The sequence below is a fragment of the Rhinopithecus roxellana genome, chromosome 6 (genome assembly GCF_007565055.1).
Source record: "Rhinopithecus roxellana isolate Shanxi Qingling chromosome 6, ASM756505v1, whole genome shotgun sequence".
NCBI classification, from domain to species: domain Eukaryota; kingdom Metazoa; phylum Chordata; class Mammalia; order Primates; family Cercopithecidae; genus Rhinopithecus; species Rhinopithecus roxellana.
Genome location: NC_044554.1, coordinates 125,733,773 through 125,754,840, shown reverse-complemented (window position 1 = coordinate 125,754,840; position 21,068 = coordinate 125,733,773). Strand labels below are relative to the sequence as shown.

The window sequence follows — 21,068 nt, the reverse complement described above, 5'->3', positions numbered from 1 at the left end:
TGACACTAGAGAATAATCAGGTAGAGGGAATCAAAGGTTATTCTCACTTGCTTTGAGCCATCGGTTCAATCTTATTTCCCATTACCAGAAAAATAATTAGTCTGAGCCTCCAGTATGCCACACTCATGATGAAAATGAACACGTGCTCTATTGATCACAGGAAAACAAATGCCACACTACAAGTTTTGAGCTATTGAAAGAGATCATTTGGTCCCGAATAGTCCAAGAACTACCTTCCTTTAGGCAAATGAAAAGTTTTCAGTCTGATATATCTTACTGCAACAAAATCGTCTGAAGTTCTCGCTCTGTCACCCAGGCTGGAGTACAGTGGAGCCATCTCAGCTCACTGCAAGCTCCGCCTCCCAGGTTCACGCCATTCTCCTGCCTCAGCCTCCTGAGTAGCTGGGACCATGCCTGGCTAATTTTTTGTATTTTTTTTTAGTAGTGACAGGGCTTCACCATGTTAGCCAGGATGGTCTCAATCTCCTGGTCTCATGATCTGCCCACCTTTATTTCATGCTGTGGCTCTATGGTAACAGAGATCAGGTTTTACTTTTTTTGCTTTCTTTTTCCTTGTCAAATAAGTCATCAAGTATAGCAAGCTTCCTGGCTCTCTTCCCTCACTAACCTACACAGTTAGTACCTTCACACACAGGCTCAGCATTGACACATATTCATAGAGAATTAAAAGGACTTCAGGGCTCAGCATCAAGGTGACTTTATTGCTGCTTCCACACTGACCCTGTAATCAATCCACTTCTACAAATGGGCTCTTTCCTTGTCCCTAGAATATAACCCTCTCCCCTCTGCCTAAGTTACTCTTTCTTGTGTAATTACCTATGGTCATTAATATTATCTTCAGTACTTTGATTTCTTCAGAACTGACATTTTGACATAATTTTCCTTCTACTGTTTGAGATTCTTAAGAGGATCAAATAAATAGCATCCAAATGAGAAATAAGAGAAAGATAAAAAATGGAAGGAGGCCAAAATAACACTTTCATTGTTGATAAAGAACGAGTGAAAATGCAGGTTATGGGAGGCTGAGATGGGCAGATCATAAGGATCAGGAGTTTGAGACCAGCCTGGCCAATATGGTGAAACCCTACCTCTACTAAAAATACAAAAATTAGCCGGGCACAGTGGTATGCGCCTGTAATCCCAGCTACTCGGGAGGCTGAAGCAAAAGAATCGTTTGAGCCCAGGAGGCGGAGGTTGCAGTGAGCAGAGATCACATCACTGCACTCCAACCTGGATGATAGAGCAAGACTCTGTCTCGGAAAGAAGGAAAAGAAAACGGAAAGAAAAGAAAAGAAAAAAGAAAAGAAAGAAAGAGGGAAGAAGGGAGGGAGGGAAAGGAAGAAAGAGAGAGAGAGAAAGAGAAAGAAAGAAAAGAAAGAAAGAAAGAAAGAAAGAAAGAAAGAAAGAAAGAAAGAAAGAAAGAAAGAAAGAAAGAAAGAAAGAAAGAGAGAGAAAGAAGAAAGAAAGAAAGAAAGAAAGAAAGAAAGAAAGAAAGAAAGAAAGAAAGAAAGAAAGAAAGAAAGAAAGAAAGAAAGAAAGAAAGTGCAGGTTATGAAGAAAGCCAAATGGATCTGCTAATTGATTTCCTGAAATAGGTATATTTACTCACTCTCTCACAGGTAAAGCTGGACTTGACAGGCATCCCCTCTTGCATGTGACTTGAGTATGACTCATGGCACAGAGGAGAAGAAAGTAACTTATAACCCCTACAGGTATGCTGGCCCCCCCAGGAAAAAAACTGGAGGTGGCCTGAAATTGCCCAGGTCAGTTTTGCAAACCTACCAATTGGATAAATCATTTCACCTCCTCTGGGGGTGGAGTCTGCAGGGTAGAGTGGAGTGGTAAAGGGGTGGCAAGAAACTAAGAGTATTCCACGAATGGACTTCACACTGGAAGAAACATCAGATGTGGACAGGAAGTGTGTTCAGTTGGTGGAATTCTCTCTTACCATGTGGGAAGACTGGGTTAGATTTCCAGGCAATGTACCAAGGTGTTGGGGTTTTGAAATAGTACCACTTTTTCCTGTCCAAGTTCTGAATTAATTGAAAAATAAGAACAGGAATAAAACAAATAACGGCCAAACTATCATCATTACTAGTAATAAGGAATAAGTTGACAATTATGTTACTGTGAAAGTAAAACTGGACTTACTACTTCTTCCCTCCAGATTCTAGAGCTTGGAACAGTTCCTATATGGCAGAGCAAACACTTACCTCTAACTGGTCTGGGGAGAAGGTTAGTAGAAAGAGACCAAATTCTTCATGCTTAGAACCATTGATAAGTTAGTTACATCCAATCAAAAAATGTTGGACAATTACCTTCCTACAATTATCTCTCTATTAGAAGGAGAAAAGAAAGGCATACAAGTTAGAAGTTTGAGGGAAGCTTGCTCTTTCTGGATACCAGAAAAGGGGAAGTAGGCATTCGTCTCTTAATGTACCCCCCATGAAGCCTAGGTCATATGGTTGAATTTCTAATACCTTCAACTAGATATGCAAGATTTTGACCCTTAACTGTCTAAAATGTATGGAGGCCACACAGAGCTCTTGTGCCCTCATTTCCATGTCTTTGACTAGTTATTTGTTAATGACTTTCTTTCTTGCTTTATGCCACGAGAGCTAAGCATGACTGTCTTTTTACTGTTTGATCATTTTATCACTTACTTTCCTTTTGCTGATCCTCTCCCCATAATTACTTCTTCTTCATTTCCCTACTATCACCAAAATATAAGACTCTTTTTCATGTAAGAGTTTTAATTCTAGTTACTATAGACTATAGAATTTCAGCCAAAAAAAGAACAATGGAGAATTTCTGTAAATAACAAAGTGCTCCCACTCACCTTCTTTGTGCTGTTATTAGAAAATATATTATTTTTCTATAGGTTATAGGCCAAATATACAATTATAGGTATAGTATTTTATATCACTGCTATTTAAATAAGTTAAGAGAAGGAAAAGAAAAAAGAAAGATGTATGTATACTATCTTTTATAGTTACATAGCTACCGCTACTTGTGCTCTTTGTTTTTCCCTATAGATTTGAATTCCTGCCTGGGGTCAGTCACTTTCAGTCTGAATAACTTTCTTTTATATGTCTTGTAAGGTGGGTCTGTGGCTACGAATTTCTCAAAGAAGTAAATGTCTTTATTTTGCCTTCATTTTTGAAAGATAGCTTTGCTAGGTAATGATTCTTGATTGATAGTTGTGGTTATTTTTTTCTTTTTATCTCTGAGTCCTAGGAATACATCACACCACTGTTTTCTGGTCATCATTATTTCTGATGAGAAGTCTGCAGTTTATCTTATTGGGGTTCCCTTGTAAGTGGAAATTCATTTTCTGTTGCTGCTTTCAGGATATTTTCCTTGTCTTTGGGTTTCAGCATTTGTACTATGCTGTGTCTGTGGAACTCTTTGCTTTAATCTTACTTGGAGTTTAGAGCCTGTTAGGTTTACAGTTAAAGTTTTTCATCAAGTTTGAGAAATTTTATTCCATTATTTATTTGAATATTTTCTACTCCTTTTTCTTTGTTCTATCCTTCTGGCATTCCTGTTACATGTAGGCTGATTTGCTTAATGGTATCCCACATTTCACTGAGGATCTCTTAGTTTTTCTTCATTGTTTATCCTTTCTCATCTTCAGACTGCATACTACCTATCAATCTATCTTGAAGTTTGCTAACTCTTTCCTTCTATTAGTTCAACGTTTGTTTATATGCCTTTAATGCATTTTTCACTTCAGTTTTTGTACTGAACTCTAGAATTTACATTTGTTTCTTTTTTTCAAAAAAATTTCTAGCTCTATTTGGTGAAATATAGTAATCATACTTTCATTTACTTCATTAAGTATGGTTTCTTTTAGTTCTTTGAAAAAACACGTACACACATACACAACTTTGAAGTCTTGGTTAAATCCATCTTGTTGCTCTCATAGGCAGTTTATGTTGCCTGCATCCCTGCCTGTGTAGGGGTCAGACTTTCTGGTTTCTTTGTATGCCTCATATATATATATATATATATATATTTTTTTTTTTTTAAAGACATTGACTTTGATAATATATTGTAGCACTGGATACCAGTCCCCCCAGCCCCCAGGTTTGTTATTGTTATTTGCTTGCTTATTTGTTTAGTGATTGGTTGGGCTATTTTGGTGAAGTCTGTTCTCCTTTGTCCTCCCGTAGTGTGAATCCTCTCATACTGATCCTGGAAGGGCACAGCCTTGGGCATGTGCATAGTTATCATGCGGTAACAGGTTTTTGTAGTCCACTTAGCAGTTCCTTTCTCTGATCACATCAACTGTTCAGTTTCACTAATTCACTGCCATTGAGTTCCATAATTGTTGCTCTATAGTTTTCAACACTGCCCTGGGGCACAAATTACTCCACAGGTTGAAATAAGCCTGAATTTAATTTATAGTTTTTGAGATCAGTTTTTGAGATGTGTTGTGATCCCAGAAGGGCTCTTCTTAGCTGTCTGTTTTCCTGGTTTTGTCTGGTAAACTAGCTATGTTTCAGCTTATCTACACATTTAGTACACCTACCAGTCTTTTCTTAATTGCTTTACACCACTACCTTGATTGTTTTGTGGATGCCGTTAGGCTTGAACATTGAAAATAATGTTAGCTGTTTTAAGAAGAGATTCTGAGCTCTCTGATTTTGATCTGCCTCTCTCCCTGGTCAAAATCTCTGCACCAAGATTCTGGAGCTGGGGGAAGGGACAATGGCACATTTCTTTCTGAGTGACACTCTTGCTTTAGCAGCGGGGTGTGTGGGAGAGTGCGGTGCTGCTATTGCTTCTCGTCTACTTAGCTTGCTTTTCCCACCATGAAACCTCTGCTTTACACATGAACCATGGTGAAGAAAACTGGGGTCCCATGTTCTCAGCATGTTGAACCCAAGGTAAAATCTCTATCCCTCAAGTCAGTGTTGGGCTGAAAAAGGGAGTCCCCACCTTGTATTCACAATTGCCTGGAACTTATCTCCTGAAACAAGTAGCTAGGGCTAATTCCTTGCCTCTTCCAGGAAGACACAGTAGCTCTCCAACTGGGAGCTGGCAGGAGAGGTAGCTCTGTGTTCTCTGCTGCATCCACCTGAAGCAGAGTTTCCTTAAAGTTGAATTGGGGGCAAGGAGGGAGTGGAGCATGATTCAAATACCATAGAATCTTCCTGTTTTTACCAAGTTGTTATTAGTTTTATCAGATAAATGTTTTTCTTTCTTTCTTTCTTCTTTCTTTCTTTCCTTCTTTCCTTCTTTCTTTACTTGCTGTATGCTGTATGCTATTAGGATTGCTCCCAGATATTTTAAATAGTTGTGCATTTTTTGTTGTTGTTGTTTATCATTTTTACCAGTTTTACTGGGAAGCAGATTTATGGAGCATCTCACATGGGTTTCCTACGCCTTGTAATATTATTTAGTTCTGCTATTTCTTGACTGTGTCATTGATTATGAGAGGTGGGCAAAAACAATTTTGGTGTGTAATGGGGCTTATATTTGAAAATTATTAATATGCTTTTCTGTTTGTCTTTGTGAATGTAATGATATTCACCCTAGTGTACCTAGGGCATTTATTTGCCAGTAGAGAGATTAGAATTTGATATAGAAGAATGAAAATAAAACAGCTAAAGTAAAACTCAGCTTCCGTCTCAAAAAATTGAATTTTGTAATCCCACTGTAGTTTGAGAGCCAAGTTTAATTGAGGGAGAAAGGATATTCCAGTTTTTTTCTTACCATTTAAAATATCAGTAACTACCAAGATCACTCCTATCCAGAACAGTAAAACCTTGAGACTCCATGGTAGAATGAAGATATAAATTGAAAGACGTTAAACAGGGGAATTTATTTCCAGATAGGAGCATTTTGGAAGAAGAAGAGACAAAGTTTCAGATATATCTAGATTTTCACTTTCTGGGGGAAGCATTAGGAGAGGTGGAGTGTTAAACTAAGAGGAGGAATGAGCACAAGGTTTTTGAACCACACTCCTTTTTTTGGGAATCTGAGAGGAGACCATCATGCAGTAGATCTTATTCACCACAGGCATCTGAGCTTCCCTGGGGGTGACTGGCATGATAAGACTAAGAGAAGAATGGTTGAGGACCTCCCTTAAATATTCTGAGGCACGGGCAATAAAGTGAGAGTCAGTATGCCAAGAGATCTGCTGTGGTGGATAAAGGCATGGCATGGGCTGAAGGTAGACCTCTAGGATGGAGAAAGGACAAAGCATCGACTCAAGGTCTGGAGACACTGACAGCTCAGAGAAGACTAAATCATCAAAAGAGAGATAGCCAATGCTCCGTAGGAACATTGCCACACTAAGCCAAAAGAACAAATCACAAATTCACCAGCTACACACTCTAGCACAGGGTGCCAGTGCCCAGATGGACAAAGGACATCATGCCAGAGGGCAACAGATGTCAGCCAGCATGCTGCCAGGGACTAGCACAAAGCCAGAGTTCCTCATCCTCCCTATCTCCACCAAGGCCATTAGATCATGTAAACCTCATCTTTCTTCCCTCTACAATTGGTCATGATCTCAGAGAGAGATGCAGATGAGAGGGGGACACTATGAGTTTGGGCATTTCTACCCAAGATTAATGGAACATACTAACAGGGACTGTTTAAAAGAAGAAAGTGAACTGAAGTTGTTTATTTTATATATTTTCTCCATGTCAACTAGTAGTATTATAAATGGCTGCAGATAGAGTAAAGGAACTGCATTCTCTCTGCACCTCTGATTTATAAGGTGAGTAAATTCTAGCAATGCTACAAGTGTAATAATGTATATGAGTGTGCTGAACACATAATAAATATTATTTTTCTCTTTACTTCTCTTTTTTTTTTCTTTTCCTTACACCAAAGTGGGCATTTTTCCAATATACATTCTTGGCCACTTAGCATCCAAACACCCATTGTTTTAAAAGGAAGGATATAAAAATAGATCAAAGTTGAGTCATAGCATCCCCAAACATTATGGGAAGCTGAACTGGGGCAGTTATTTCTCTGCCTTGTCCCTCACAGCTAACACAGGGGCATGTAACCCAGGCCTAGCTAATGGACTTCCTTGAGGGAGTACTGTCAAGAGGCAGAGAGAGTTAGAGATTTCCAAGGCAGCAGTGACTACAGAGTTTAAATCATGAGCCTAACAGAGAGTATCCAGAGACAGGAAGTCAGGAGGCTCAGGTCTTCTAACCAGGAAGGTTCAGTGGTATGATCTTGCTGTGTTAGCTGCTGTCTTAGTCTGCTTGGGCTGCCATAACAAATAGCATAAACTGGGTGGCTTAAACAAGGACAATTTATTTTCTCATAGTTCTGGAAGCTGGGAAGTCCAAGATCAAGGTGCCAGCCAGTTCAGTTTCTGGTGAAAGCTCTCTTTCTGGCTCGCAGACAGCTGCCTTCTTGCAGTGTCCTCACATAGCCTTTCCTCGGTGATTGCAAACACAGGGAGAAAGATCTCTCTCTCTCTTCCTTTTCTAATAAGGCCACCAATTAGAGATCCCTACCCTTATGACTTCATTTAACGTTAATTATCTCCTAAAAGCCCTTTTCCAAATATAGTCATATTGGGGTTAAGCCTTCAATATACGAGTTGTGGGGATACACAATCCAGTCCATAGCAGCTACCTAATTTACTTTTTATTTCAAACCTAATGCTCTGGCTTTTTTTTTTTTTTTTTGTCAATTCTATTAAGTATCTCATATCTTCTCAACAAAACTTTTTTCTGTTTAAATTTAATTAGAGTTAGTTTCTATTGTCAGCAACCACAAACTCAGTCTGGTACAGAAACTACCATCATAAGACAGTCACATGGGAAGCTGATGTTGGTTATCTGCCCTGGCTGATGCTAAAGAAAGTGAAAATTCAGTAAGAGTTCAGGAATGGGAATCTGTCAACTGTAACAAACAGCTACATAATTTTTCTTCTATGGTGATCTTTAATCAAGTGTCCATTGAAAAGAAGGACTTAAGGGATCAAATTTTCACTGCTATTGAATAGTGTAAATGGCATGAAGAATTTAAAGACACTAGGGTGAGGTGGATACTTCTAATGGGACTGGTACAGCTTTAAGAAATAGATGGCAGGCTCAAGTCTCTATATTTTAGCTCTAGGCATAGACCCACAGACTTTCTGTGCTTGTGATAAGTGTCTACAAAAATGTCAAAGTCAAAAGCAAAGTTTAAATTCTGTGGATTTCTGAATAAGGTCTGTGGAATTGCTAGTGTCACCAGGTGACCTATGTGAAAGTGACAGCAATAATCAGGAAATAATGGGAAATTGAATGTAGGTAAGAATACGGAGGCCTGGGAGTACCTCCAAACCATATTCTACACTAAGTCTTGCTTGACAGCCAAAGACCTAGCTCCTTTCTCTTTGCATCTTCATCATCCTACATCAGGGCTGAGCCAGTTCTGTATCTGTAGCCCTTGACAATTTCACCTTCAACATGGAGCATCATGTCAGCAGAACTTGGAGAGGAAGCTGTAGCTGGTACCTATAAGACCTAGTTAAGACATTATGTAGGCCAGAGGATGGAGGAAAAAATCTTTGAAAACATAAGGATCCACTATCTTAAGAAAGTCTGTATTGGTCTAGTCATCTGATAAACTCCAAAGTATATATGAATACCTCAATTCTCTAATATTAAGAGTCAAAATGCCTAGTGGGTCATTCTGGGTTTTGCAGGCAACATGTTCAACATTTGCATGTACTTATTCAATCCATTTACCCAGTGGTTCGAAAGTTTTTACTTTCAAATGGCTATACTACTTGGAAATTATGATCCAGCTGACCCAATGGTGCCTCAAGTGTCTATGGGAAATCAAACAAATGTCCCTAAGAGGTGAGTCACAGAAGAGGTGCTTGGATTTTAGAATAATAATGTGGCCTCTTTATTGCATTACTACTCTTCTTTTGAGAGAGATGTCTTGGTTTGCTACTGGGCCTGAGTAGAGATTAAACCTTGACCACAAGATACCAGGTGACTATCAAAACAAACTATGCATTATGCACCAGGTTGTGGAAATTTCCTCATCCTTCCTCCAGTGCGGCTTGCATCTTTCCAGCAGATTAAGAAATTCTCATTCCTCCAAGGGGACCATAGTGAACCTGGTGTTTCTAGAGACGTCTGGCATTATCTTTGTCATTCAACAGCTTTTCTTGGGTATTTATGATAAGCTGGTCATTTACTCTCTATAATAAAGATGCAAAAGACTGGCTCCTAAGCTCAGGACCTCATGGTCAGTACAGAAATGGGTTCATAATAGGCAATGCAGAGGCAGTCTTGGAGGGGACCATAATTTCTTTTTCCTTTCTTGCTACTTGGGAATAAAATTATGTGTTTAAAATATATTGGGGCAAAGGTATCCTTCTCCAAGTCAGTGCTGCCCATTCTCGGCCTTCTTTCCCTGCAGAGAAGGAAGGTCTAACCTTGTTGAAAGAACAGTATTCATGGAGACTTTATACTTATATCTTGCTTGTTTATATCACACTCTGGAGTGTTTCTCATAACAGATCATTATGATCAAAAATTAATACCCACTATGATGAGAATGTTCATTGCAGTGAAGAGTAGAGAAAGAATACTTAAGCTTGGGCAAATCCAAAGTACCTACCCCTTCATTTTCAAAACTAAAATGGGAATGTGTAAAAACTTGAATGCACTAGAATCCATTAGAGGCAGAACAAATCAATACTCTGAGATCATTAGTTTGAATATCATTAAACTGCTCACAGTTGAACAATGACAAAAAATAATCAGCATGCCTTCCTACATTATAAGCAACAGCAAGCCAAAGTGGATGTTATATATGCCACAGCTTCAAATGTTAGCCACCCAACAGCCTCATTGTGTCATAAAATTCAGTAGTTGTTTTCTGCCACTGAAAGGCGCAATTGTCATGAAAACATTGCCACAGCTCAAACCCCACAGTGGAGCCAGCCCACATCTGCCGCATGGTAGAACCTCACTGCCAAGTGTCCACTGCTCTGGGCAGCTCTCCTGCCAACCACCTCCCCACAGCAGGTGAAAGTGAGCACCAGCACCCTTGATGGCCAGGCAGCCGGGTGACTGCAGGCAGCCAAGGGTCAAGGCATCATTGCCTGAGGGGAGGGGCAGTTTGCTGAACCCAAATCGAAAGGTTTTTCTGTCCAAATCCATCCAGGATTGCTTAAATGTCAAGAACTACGGTAGCTAGCTTTGGGTTCTGTATTGTGGAATCTGAACCATCTAAATGCCCTTTACCACAAAAAAGCTTGATGGATCTTGTGAACAAAACAGAAAGAACTTCTGCCAATGGCTGAGAAATAAATTCCTCCTTTCCTGCTGCTTGGACCACAGCATAATGAGGGCTCCCAAGCTCTCCTTGCAGTAATAAAACGGAATGTACAGCCTTTTCCTTTTGATGTGTTCCAGTTTAAAACTTTAGAGCTGATGCCTTTTCATCCTTAATTTATCTTCCCTTGTAAATATTTCTTTACCACTTCCAATACCTTAAGTACACATTTTAAAAAATAATTCACTCCTACTCCTATTTCAATTGTATAACTTTATGCTATGGGTCAAGTTTTGGGCTAAATAAACATGCCTCCAGCTACAGCTCTGCAAATACCTCTGGCAGCAAATTAAGTCAAACAAATGTTTTGGTTGGGTGGTGAGGATGTTTTTTAACAATCTTCCTGTTCTTGTCTGGAGGCCCAAGGATAGACTAGGAGAACTCTCACAGGCTTTTCTAATTTTGTGTTTTCTTTTTCTTTTCTTTCTTTTCCCCCCAACTTTGTATTTTCAGCCACGTTAATATACAGGTCTCATTCGTTGGGTTGCTTGGTTGAAAAGCTGACCACCAGAGGGTGCCTACTTGTTTGCTTCTAAAATTCATTTCACTGGGGCTTGAAAAATGGAGGCCCTGCTACAAAAGAATTGTCCTCACAACAGCTTGTATAGGAAAGATTTTCAGAATGCCTGACGGCACCCCGGACTTCAAGGAATCTGATTCACTTTGCTTTTGGCGTTATTTTTTTAGAACCAAAACTGAAAACCTGTAGCTTGCACAAACACAAGTGCACTAATTTTTATATTTCCTGTAAATCACTAGGTGGGGAATGCTAATCATTTTTGTATTTCATGGCTTTTGTCCATATTTACTACATAACAACAAGGAACCCAGAATTCCAACATCCTCTTCACCACACCGAAAAATAAAATAACATAAAGTAAAAAGAGGATTTGTTTTGCTATAACAACGTTAGCCTCTAACAATGAAACTTTCACTTATCCTGTTTTCAGAATACACATCTCCCTCTTCTGCTTTTGCATAATCTTGCTCTGATAAAGTTTTGAATTCTAGGAGGTATTTATCAACTTCGACTTCTCTTATGAGTGTATTTTTATGATTCTCTGATATCCGTATGTGACTTTTTCACTTGATATTTTCTGGCATACACAAAGAAGTTATGGGGTTCAATTTCCATTCACCTCAATGGAAGTTTGCACGGGAAAATACTTTTAAATTGTGGTCAGAAACTCTCGTGTGTTGTCACCTCAATTGGCAAACCAAATCAGTGGTCAGCAAAGGTTTTCTGTAAAGGGCCAGGTTATAGTAAAGATTTCAGGCTTTTTGAGCCGTAAGGTGTCTTTCACAACCTCTCAACTCTGCCACTGAAGCAATAAAGTAACCACAGATGTCAATGGTTGGATGTGGCTGTATTCTAATAGAACCTTATTTCTGGGAACAGGTGGTGGGCTATAGTTTGCTAACCCATGCAAATGATGAATCTTAATGTATGCTTAAGATTCTTAAGGTATGCTTAATGTGTTCTTATTGATAAAATTCACCACTATTTCTATTATATTGTTCTTTGATGATTTTTGTTCTCCTCACATGATTTCGATGTAGTGAGATAAACCTCTTTAGTTTATCTAATTTAAAGTTGCCAGGTCACTTGGAAGAGTATCACTGAGTTCCCTCTCCATAGCTTTCAAACTCAGAGGAGCCTTTGGCTTTCAGTGTTATTAGTTTGTATCCTACGAAGAGCTCTTATTGTAAGAGGAAATCAACAAGGAAGATGTTACTTCCTGGTGATTTCTCCAGAGATAATAAGGAAAGTAAGCCGAAGACATAGTTTACCTTCAGACTGATGTGTGGCAAGAGGAGTCTGGGTCTCCTTTGAGTAGGATACTACTTCCCTTGGCAGGAAATCCACTTGGGTGACCTTTGACACGCCCAGTTTATGCAGTCTTCTTCTGTAAGTAACAAAGAATAAATGCTTAGAGAGGGGAGGCATTCCTTGCAGAAGAGCTATCAGTAATAAAAGCAAGCACTAAAACAAACAAACCACAAATACCCTCAGCTTCTGAGTGCAAGGGGCAGGATCATGAAGCAGAACTGGCTCTGGGCTGGAAGTCAGGACATGTGGGCTCTTGGCCCACATTGGCCCTTATAGGCTGGGTGATGTCAGATAAGACCCTCAACTTTCCTATCTGTAAAGTCTTGGTCCAGCTTACATGAGACCTCTTCCATTCTGAGCATCCCAGATTCTGCTTGGTGAAAATTTATTGAGGGAACTTTCACTTGCAATACAGGATTCTAGTCTCTTAGGAAAGAAGGAGAAAAGGAAAGTAATGCTTCTTAAATTTGAAAAAACAAAAAGAGAGGTGGGTTCCTTAGTGGTGTAACACATTCTCCATCATAGCAGTGAGGGGATTATATTTAAAGAGTGAGTATAACACTTCTCATTTCTGCAGAATAGGAACTAACACAGATCAGCATGTGAATTTGCTTGAAAGACACATTGATAGAGCACAGAAGAGTGAAAGGGGGCACTGGGTTCAGAGTGATAAAGCCTTAGCACAGCATTCCAGACCTAACTGTGACCATGTAAGGAACCATTTCTGAATATTTATGTAGCACTTGAAGGGTTTTCAGGCATCTTTAGATTCATTATGTTACATGCCTTTATGACACCTCTATGAAGTATGTGGATAGATGTCATAATCTCCATTTTACAGATGAGGATAGTGAGATTCCGTTAAGAGATGTGCCCAAGTTTATACAACTTGTAAATTGTAGAAGAAAGGTTACAGGTATTAGTCCATTGTTTTTCTACCAACTCAAACTCCTAACTAAGGTTCTTACTGGTGAGTTCTTGAGTTGCTGCAAAAATCGGAAGTGCCTCCTAAGACACCCGGGAAGCATCCAGTAGTGGGGGTATAATAGTATCACCTGGTGGTTACATACATAACCCCTTTTTTCACCAGCTGTGTGTCTCATCTTGAACAAGTCACTAATCTCTCTGTGCCTCTGCTTCCTCATCTGTAAAATGGAGACAGAGGTACTTTCTAATATGATTGTTATGGGTAATGTCTATGTACCACATACACATAATGCATATGCCACATACATATTATGTAGTCATATGTACATAATTTACAAACATATATATTTTAAAACAGCTTCTGGAACATTGGTTTTAGTATATGGTTATTATATTATTAGTATTAGACATATTCTACTATATTTCTAAAAATTTCCAGGCATGGAGTGTGTGCGTCTCTGTGAGAGAAAAAGAAAAAAAGGCATACTACCCATTTAGCCAAAATCCTGCATTCACTAGCTCTCTAGGAGCAACAGAAGAATACTCTATGCATATTATTGTCCTTAATTGTTACTAGCGGATGGCACAGCCTTATTTCTTTTTCTTTAAATTATTATTAATAGGAATAAAGTGAGAGAATGCATGGCACAGTTAGGAATTTTCACATACAATTTCTCAAACACTGTAGGAAAACAAAAATTCTTCTTGTCTATGAGTTACTAACACAATCTAAGATGTGCTCAAAGTAGGTACAAGCAAATAAACAAACAAATACTGGTTAGAGGACAAGCCTCACTGGCTGTCTCTGTGGTCTAAGTGACCGTGACTTCAGCCCAGGTTCCACGCAGACCTGGACCACACGGGCCTGTTTCACTGGGAGCTCTGGGCCACAGAATGCAAGAGAGGCCAGACTGGGCCCAGGCTGAGCTTTGCACAAGTGACAAACCTTGCCCCTTCTTACACAGAAATGGGGAAAGTACATACCACATATCAGAAACAAAATCACCAAATGAGGGAAAAGCCTCAAAGTTTCAAAGTAAGACATTCAAGGTATTATTTTAAAATCTCCTTGGGTCAGAAAAGAATGTTTTCCTGACTGAAATGGGTCTTTCTTGAAGCACCTAAAGAAGAAAACATGAAAAGACATCGCAGGACTGCTTGAGGCAAAGCCTCTCTGCTGCTTAGTAGCCCACAGCATCTTTCTGAGGCCCCAGTAGATCAGTCTTTATTATAAACAAGGAAGCGGAAAATAATCCACTTCAAATTGAGGCCACCCGAGCCCAGAGAGATCATCCTGAACCCTCAACTGCCCTGGACACCTGCATGAGACCCAGGGAGCTCCAGCTCTGGTTAAATGGTAGCTACACCTACAGGCAGGGTTTCCAGGACATCCTGCTAACATGATGTAAGCTGCAGCCCTATCTGGTTTGGGACCAGCAACAGGTGCTGGGCAACAGGAGGCTGATGTGTAATTTGATACTCCACCATGGCGGACTGAAACCAGCAGGTGAGACCATACGGCACAATGGTGAGGTCATGCACTCATTCTGAAACTGGGTTCATAGCTCTGCTTTGAACATACAGCTGAATGGTAGGGGAAAGCTTTGGACAAGTGACAAACTTCTCTAAGCCTCATGTTTCTTTTCTGTAAAATGGGTATCTGTCATTGAGTTATGAGGACTGAATGAAGCTGATGCTTATATAGCACTTAGTTTAGTGCCTGGTACCTATTAAGTGGCTCTTGGCTCAAGCAGCTCTACTTTATCTTTTCTGAGGATTATAATAATGTTTATATTTGTCAAAGAAAATCAGAGAAAGCAGATTTAGGAGTGTCCTAAATTAAAGATTCCTTAAGATAGTACAGTTGAAGATGATCTCTGACAATAAAATGAGAATCACACTCCTAATTTCTTTCTATGGGCACATAGATAGGATGTGGCTGCTTGGGAGAGTTCATTTGCTTTTCCTTAACTTCTTTTCTCTGAAACATCTGTTTTCAAAACGTAGGTGGAGTAAGTGTGTTTATCCCACTAAAACAAAACCTTTTCTTTTCTCAACAATCATTGAAAAGTTTCAACCAGTTCTTCACTGATGCTATGTTTGTGAGTTCAGGGTCCCACTTGTACCCCAAGACATCAAAAAGAAATAAAAGCTGAGTTGTCATCATTCGATTTTCCCAATGTACTGATCAGCTGACACACTGATAGGCTTGTGGTTCTTCTGGCTTGAGGGTGAATCTGTCTCAAATAATTTATAATTTTAAAGCAATTCCTTATAACACTTCTTAGAGGGTACTGGTAGATTACTGTATCTTTCCATATGATCTCTGGATGGATGAAGCTGCATTTATATCAAATGCTTTTATTCTTTGTGCCTATTTTGCTGCTGTTTTAGTAACCAGGGACTTACAATATGCCAAACACTTTTCATACGTCATCTTATTTTATCCTCATTAAAATTTTACATCATATTCCAATTAAAATTGGAACAGATGAGAAAACTGAGGCTCAAGTAATGTTAAGAAATTTTCCAAAATCACAAAGGTAGTGACAGAGTTGGGCTTTGGCTCTACATAAAAGTAAGTCCCAGGGCCATGTACTTAAAAACTTTGAAACTATACTTAAAATCCTTGTTTTCCTGCTGTTCTCTAATGCCTTATGACCATCCACTCATTGAGGCACACTTCTTGAAACCTAATATAGTGGTCCCAGCACATGTGATCATTTTATAAGCATGAGAGAGAATTCTTGAGAAGTAGCCTGGTTTAGATTATTAGGATATAATGAAAGGATTATGTTTCTGAGTTAAGTACCACACAATCACTCCCAGCCCTAGCCAGTCCAGAAAGGATGATCGGAAGGTCTCGTCCTTTCATAGCAAAGACCTTTTGCTTAGGGAAGTTCTCTAAGTTAAACTAAGCAAAGGAGGAAGAGCAAGGACAACACTGTGGTATTCACACCATTGCAGTTCCCGTCCCTTCTAGTTAGGCTACAGACTCTATGCTGGCTCCTCAGTTCTGACTCTGTGATACCTTCCCTGCCATCCCACCACCCCTCCTGCATAGCTCATGCCCTGTTCACTGTACACCCAGATACTGCTGCCATAGCCCTTGGTACTTGTCACTGTACAGTCATGTGTGGCTTCATGATGGGTATACCATCTGAGAAGGGCATGTTAAGCAATTTTGTCATTGTGCAAATATCACAGACTGTACTTACGCAAACCTAGATGGTATAGCCTACTATACACCTAGACTAGATGGGATAGCCTATTGCTCCTAGGCCACAACCCTGTACAGCATATTAATGTACTAAATACTGTAGGCAGTTGTAGCACAATGGTTGAGTATTTGCGTATCTAAAAATAGAAAAGATACAGTAAGTATACAGTATTATAATCATATGGGACCACCATAATACACAGTGCATCATTGACCAAAACATCATTATGTGACACATGACTGTATTCACTTCTTTTTCATGTCTGTCTCCCATGACTAGACTGCAAAGATACTTATTTATCCTTTACTAATTTATGCAATACCCTGGGCCTTAGTTTAGTGTCAGGTACAGAGCAGGCACTAAATAAATGTTCGAGGCAGGAAGGGAGAGAGAAAATGCAGAAATACAAATTGAGACTCAAATTATGTATATCCTGGCTGACAAAGCATCATTTTAAAATCATACGGCGTATTTTTCACCTTGGTAAAGTAAAAGGGTTTATTGAAACTTTAAAATTACTGAACTATAATGCTTTAAATAACTGTGGGAAAACAAATATTCAATATCACCTACGCAGTACAATAAAGTCTCATATATTTGGATTAATTGTGCCCAGAGTAAACCAAAACTGGAGAAATCCTAGAGCAGATTCCCAAAGTGTGGTCCCTAACCCCACCAGCAGCAGTGACATTTGGGAGATGGTTAGAAGGCAAATTCACAGTCCCCACCCCAAACCACTGAGTCAGAAATTTTGGGGTTGGGGTCTGGCAATCTCTTTTAGGAAGCTTGTCCACCTTCCCCCTTTCCCCACAACCCCTTACTCTGGTGATTCTCAAGCCTGCTAAAGGTTGAGTATCGCTGGTTTAAAAACATTAGATAGAGTGGAGAGATGAAAACTTCATTGTTTAAGCAGACCTGTTTGAGCTTCCCCACCCTGCCATCAGATCCCAGGCTACTCTAGAGGCTTTAGTGCCACTGAAAGGGCTAGATGTCTTTGAACTTCATTATGAAGTTCTATGAGACAACCCAGGTAAAAAGATGAAGGGAAAGGTAAGAAGAAGAGGGCTGCAGAAAGCAGATTGCAGTATATAAAATATTAAGAAACTGGCTCAAGAATCTTTGCTAGATATAAAACTAAAAAGTCAGACAGATGATTCCAGACTGGGCAGTGGAACCACAGATCCTTGACAAGCTGACTTGGTCTTGTCCTGAAGTGACATGGAGCCAACATCTCCCCAGAGCTAGGGTTTGACTTTCCCCTGAGTTTCTTTTCACCTTGTCCTGTCAACTTGGCTAAGAAAGCTGGATGAGCAAATCCATATTGCACGAAAGTTGAAATGTTTCTTCTGGAAAGAAAAATCAGGTCTTAATAAAGAATAAAAAATAAAGTTACTTGAAATTTGAGAAGGCTATTTGCCACTGCTCAAGGTGCAAAGATTTCCAGTTTAACACTAGCATAGTCCAATCCACCCAGGTTCTGTCCATTTATCCTTGATTGGACATTATGAATCACAAGAAGAAAACTACTTTATTATATGAATTACTGTCCCCATTCCCCTTTCCATTTCTGGCTCAATTGACACTTTCTCTATCCACTCACAATAAGGTTAGTATGACTTTGCTAGTTACTTATAAAGTTGTGTTATCCAAAAACAATGAAGCTCCAAGTGTGATGTAAGCATGATCTATGATAGCTACTAAAGCTGAAGAAAGTAAGGATTATACAAACTTACTCCCATATAAAACATGAGAAACATGTACATTACCAATGGAATTCTAATAAATATACTCTATGTGGCTCTTCTCTCATTTCAAAGATAAAGGAAAATTTGAGGAAAACCTGAATGATATTTTGGGATGTTATGAAAACTTTAAGTACTATTTTTAGTACTATGAAGAATAAATTCTTGCAAAGCATAGAGTTATCTACTAAGCTGGAATGCCCTGGCTTTCTCCACATGTTTTGAAAAGAGCTCCATTCCTTTCAGAACTATAAACAATGGAACTTTAGCTTCTAGAATCATTGCATCTACATCCTGAAATAAGAGGAGAGGCACTGTTTTGTGCCTACATGTGAAAGCCTAAAGAAAACCCACTAGATTTCAAAGAAACTATCTAGTTACCTTGAAAAATAAAGGCCAAAAATTTAAATGGAAAAATGATTTTGACATATCAAGGACTGGATAGGGGGCTGGTTACGAAAGGCACGGAGAAGCAGCAGAGGTGGTTGACCAGAGACTTAAGATCAAGACTGCCTTAATTTTTTTATTGAAATAAAGTTCACATGGTATGAAATTTCCTTATTTAAACTGTATAATTTAGTGGTTATTAGTATATTCACAAAATTGTGCAACCATCACCACTATCTAATTACACAACCTTTTGGTTATCCTCTCAAAAATCCTGTGCCTACTGGCAGCCACTCCCCATTCCCACCTCGCCTAGCCCTTACCAACCACTAATATGTTTTCTACTTACTTTCAAATAAATGGAATAATAAAAGATGTAGCCTTTTTGTCTCACTGTTTTCACTTAGTTTAATATTTTCAAGATTCAACAATGTTGTAGCATGTATCATTATGTCATTCTTTTTTATTGATGGATAAGATTTCACTGTATGGTTATACATTACTTTTAATCCATTCATCAGTTGTTAGACTTTTTATTTGTTTCCACTTTGGGTTATCAGGAATAATGCTACTACAAACATTTGTATACAGTTGGCCCTCTGAATCCACGAGTTCCATATCTGCATATTCAACCAACTGCTGATCAAAAATCCTCAAAGATAAACAATATCACAATTTTTAAAAATATAAATTTTTAAAAATACACTATAACAACAATTTATGTAACATTTACACTGTATTAGGTATTATAAGTAATACAGAGATGTTTTAATTTATATGGGAGGATGTACATAGGTTATATGTAAATGTACACCAGTTTGTATAAAGAACTTGAGCATACTCAGATTTAAGTAACTGAGAACAGGGGAATTCCTAGAACCAATCCCCCCAAGATATAGAGAGATGGCTGTACACATTTTGTGTAGACAGATAGTTTCAATTATCTTGAATACGTATCTAGGAGTGCAACTGCTGTGATCATATATTTAACATTTCGAGGACCTGTCAAATTATTTTCCAAAGTGTCTGTGCCACGTTACATTCCCACTAGTGGTGTATTAGCATTCTAATTGCTTTACATCCTCCTCAACTTTCATTATCTGTTTATTTTATTATAGCATCCCAGTGAATATGAAGTGATATCTCACTTTGGTTTTGAATCATGTTTCTCTGATGGCTAATGATGTTGAGTATCTTTTTCTTGAACTTACTGGCCATTTGTATATCTTCTTTGGAGAACATGCCTATTTGAATTTTTGTCCATTTAAAAATTGGGTTATTTGTGTTTTTTTAAATCATTGAGTTGTAAGAAATGTTTATAATTATGGATATTAGAGCTTTATCGAATATATGACTTGCAAATATTTTCATCCATTCTGTGGGTTTTTTTACTTTCTTTCTTTTTTTTTTTTTTTTTTTTTTTTTTTTTTTACGGAGTCTTGCTCTGTCGCCCAGGCTGGAGTACAGTGGTGTGATCTCGGCTCACTGCAAGCTCCACCTCCTGGGTTCACACTATTCTCCTGCCTCTTTATGGTGTATTTTGAAGTGCAAATATTTTCTATTTTAATGAAATCCAATATATCTACTTTTTCTTTGGTTGCTTGTGCTTTTGGTAACACATCTAAAAAATCATTGCCTAACCCAAAGACACAAAGACTTAAACCTATGTTTTCTCCTAAGAGTTTCATAGTTTTAGCTCTCACATTTAGGTCTGTGTTCTATTTTGAGTTAATTTTTGTATATAATGTGAGGTAGTGGTCCAACTTCACTCTTTTGCCAATGGATATCCAATTTTTCTATGCTTAATCTTCTTAATGTTCAGAGATAAAATTAAACAGGGAAAAAAAGAAAGGCTTCTGCCATGAATATTGATTTTCACTGACGCCACTTGCTCCAAGCAGGTGCTAAATCTGACCGATGAAGGATGGATTCGAGGGGAGAGACCCCATCACCTGCAAGCTTCCCAGGGGTTATGAAAGCTCTCAGAACACTTTTGCATGACTCCCACCACTAGCGTGAGCATTACTAGAGTCCAACTGAATCAGTTAGATACTATACAATTCAAATTCAGATACTTTGATTTCTGACAGCGATGAATTATATATAGCCAACTTGATGTTTCTGTGCTGCATATTTAAGAAAAGCAAAAAAAAAAAATTGTAAAAAGAGAGCTGTACTACCTCTATGACTTGGAACATAACAGCATTGGAGAACTGGCTTCAGACAGCCAAAGTTCTAGGTAAGATGGCTGCTGTGAGAATTCCATAGATGTCATCAGCTAATCCTCAAATAAAGGCCCATATCAGAGAATATTATACCTTTTATGCATACTACAAAAAATGGAAGGTAAAGCTGCAAGATAGATCTGCTCTGAGATTAGTTGAATATTTTGTTTTAGTATGAGAATGCAAGAACATGGACCAAGAGACAGAAGAGCCAGAATTAAAATATACTTCAGGAATTGAAGAAATTCTTGAGATTCCACAAACTGTGAATCACAAATAACACTCAGCAATGGTCTCTGAATAGAAATCACAGTGTGTTTAATAACTGGATATTATAATGCCGATGGTACATTGGTTAGATCTGGTGGCAGGAGAGGAGTATAGGTAGATAAGG

General features: G+C 38.7%; 1 protein-coding gene across 3 annotated transcripts in view; it reads right to left on the bottom strand.

Annotated features, from left to right (window-relative positions):
- DYNC1I1 (dynein cytoplasmic 1 intermediate chain 1) overlaps positions 1-21,068 on the bottom strand; it is a 342,413-nt gene that overhangs the window by 233,801 nt on the left and 87,544 nt on the right. For all 3 annotated transcript variants that reach the window (XM_030933183.1, XM_010356265.1, XM_010356267.2), the window contains one exon: positions 12,133-12,248. In XM_030933183.1, coding sequence (XP_030789043.1) covers positions 12,133-12,248 — 116 coding nt within the window. The remainder of the gene's footprint in view (positions 1-12,132; positions 12,249-21,068) is intronic.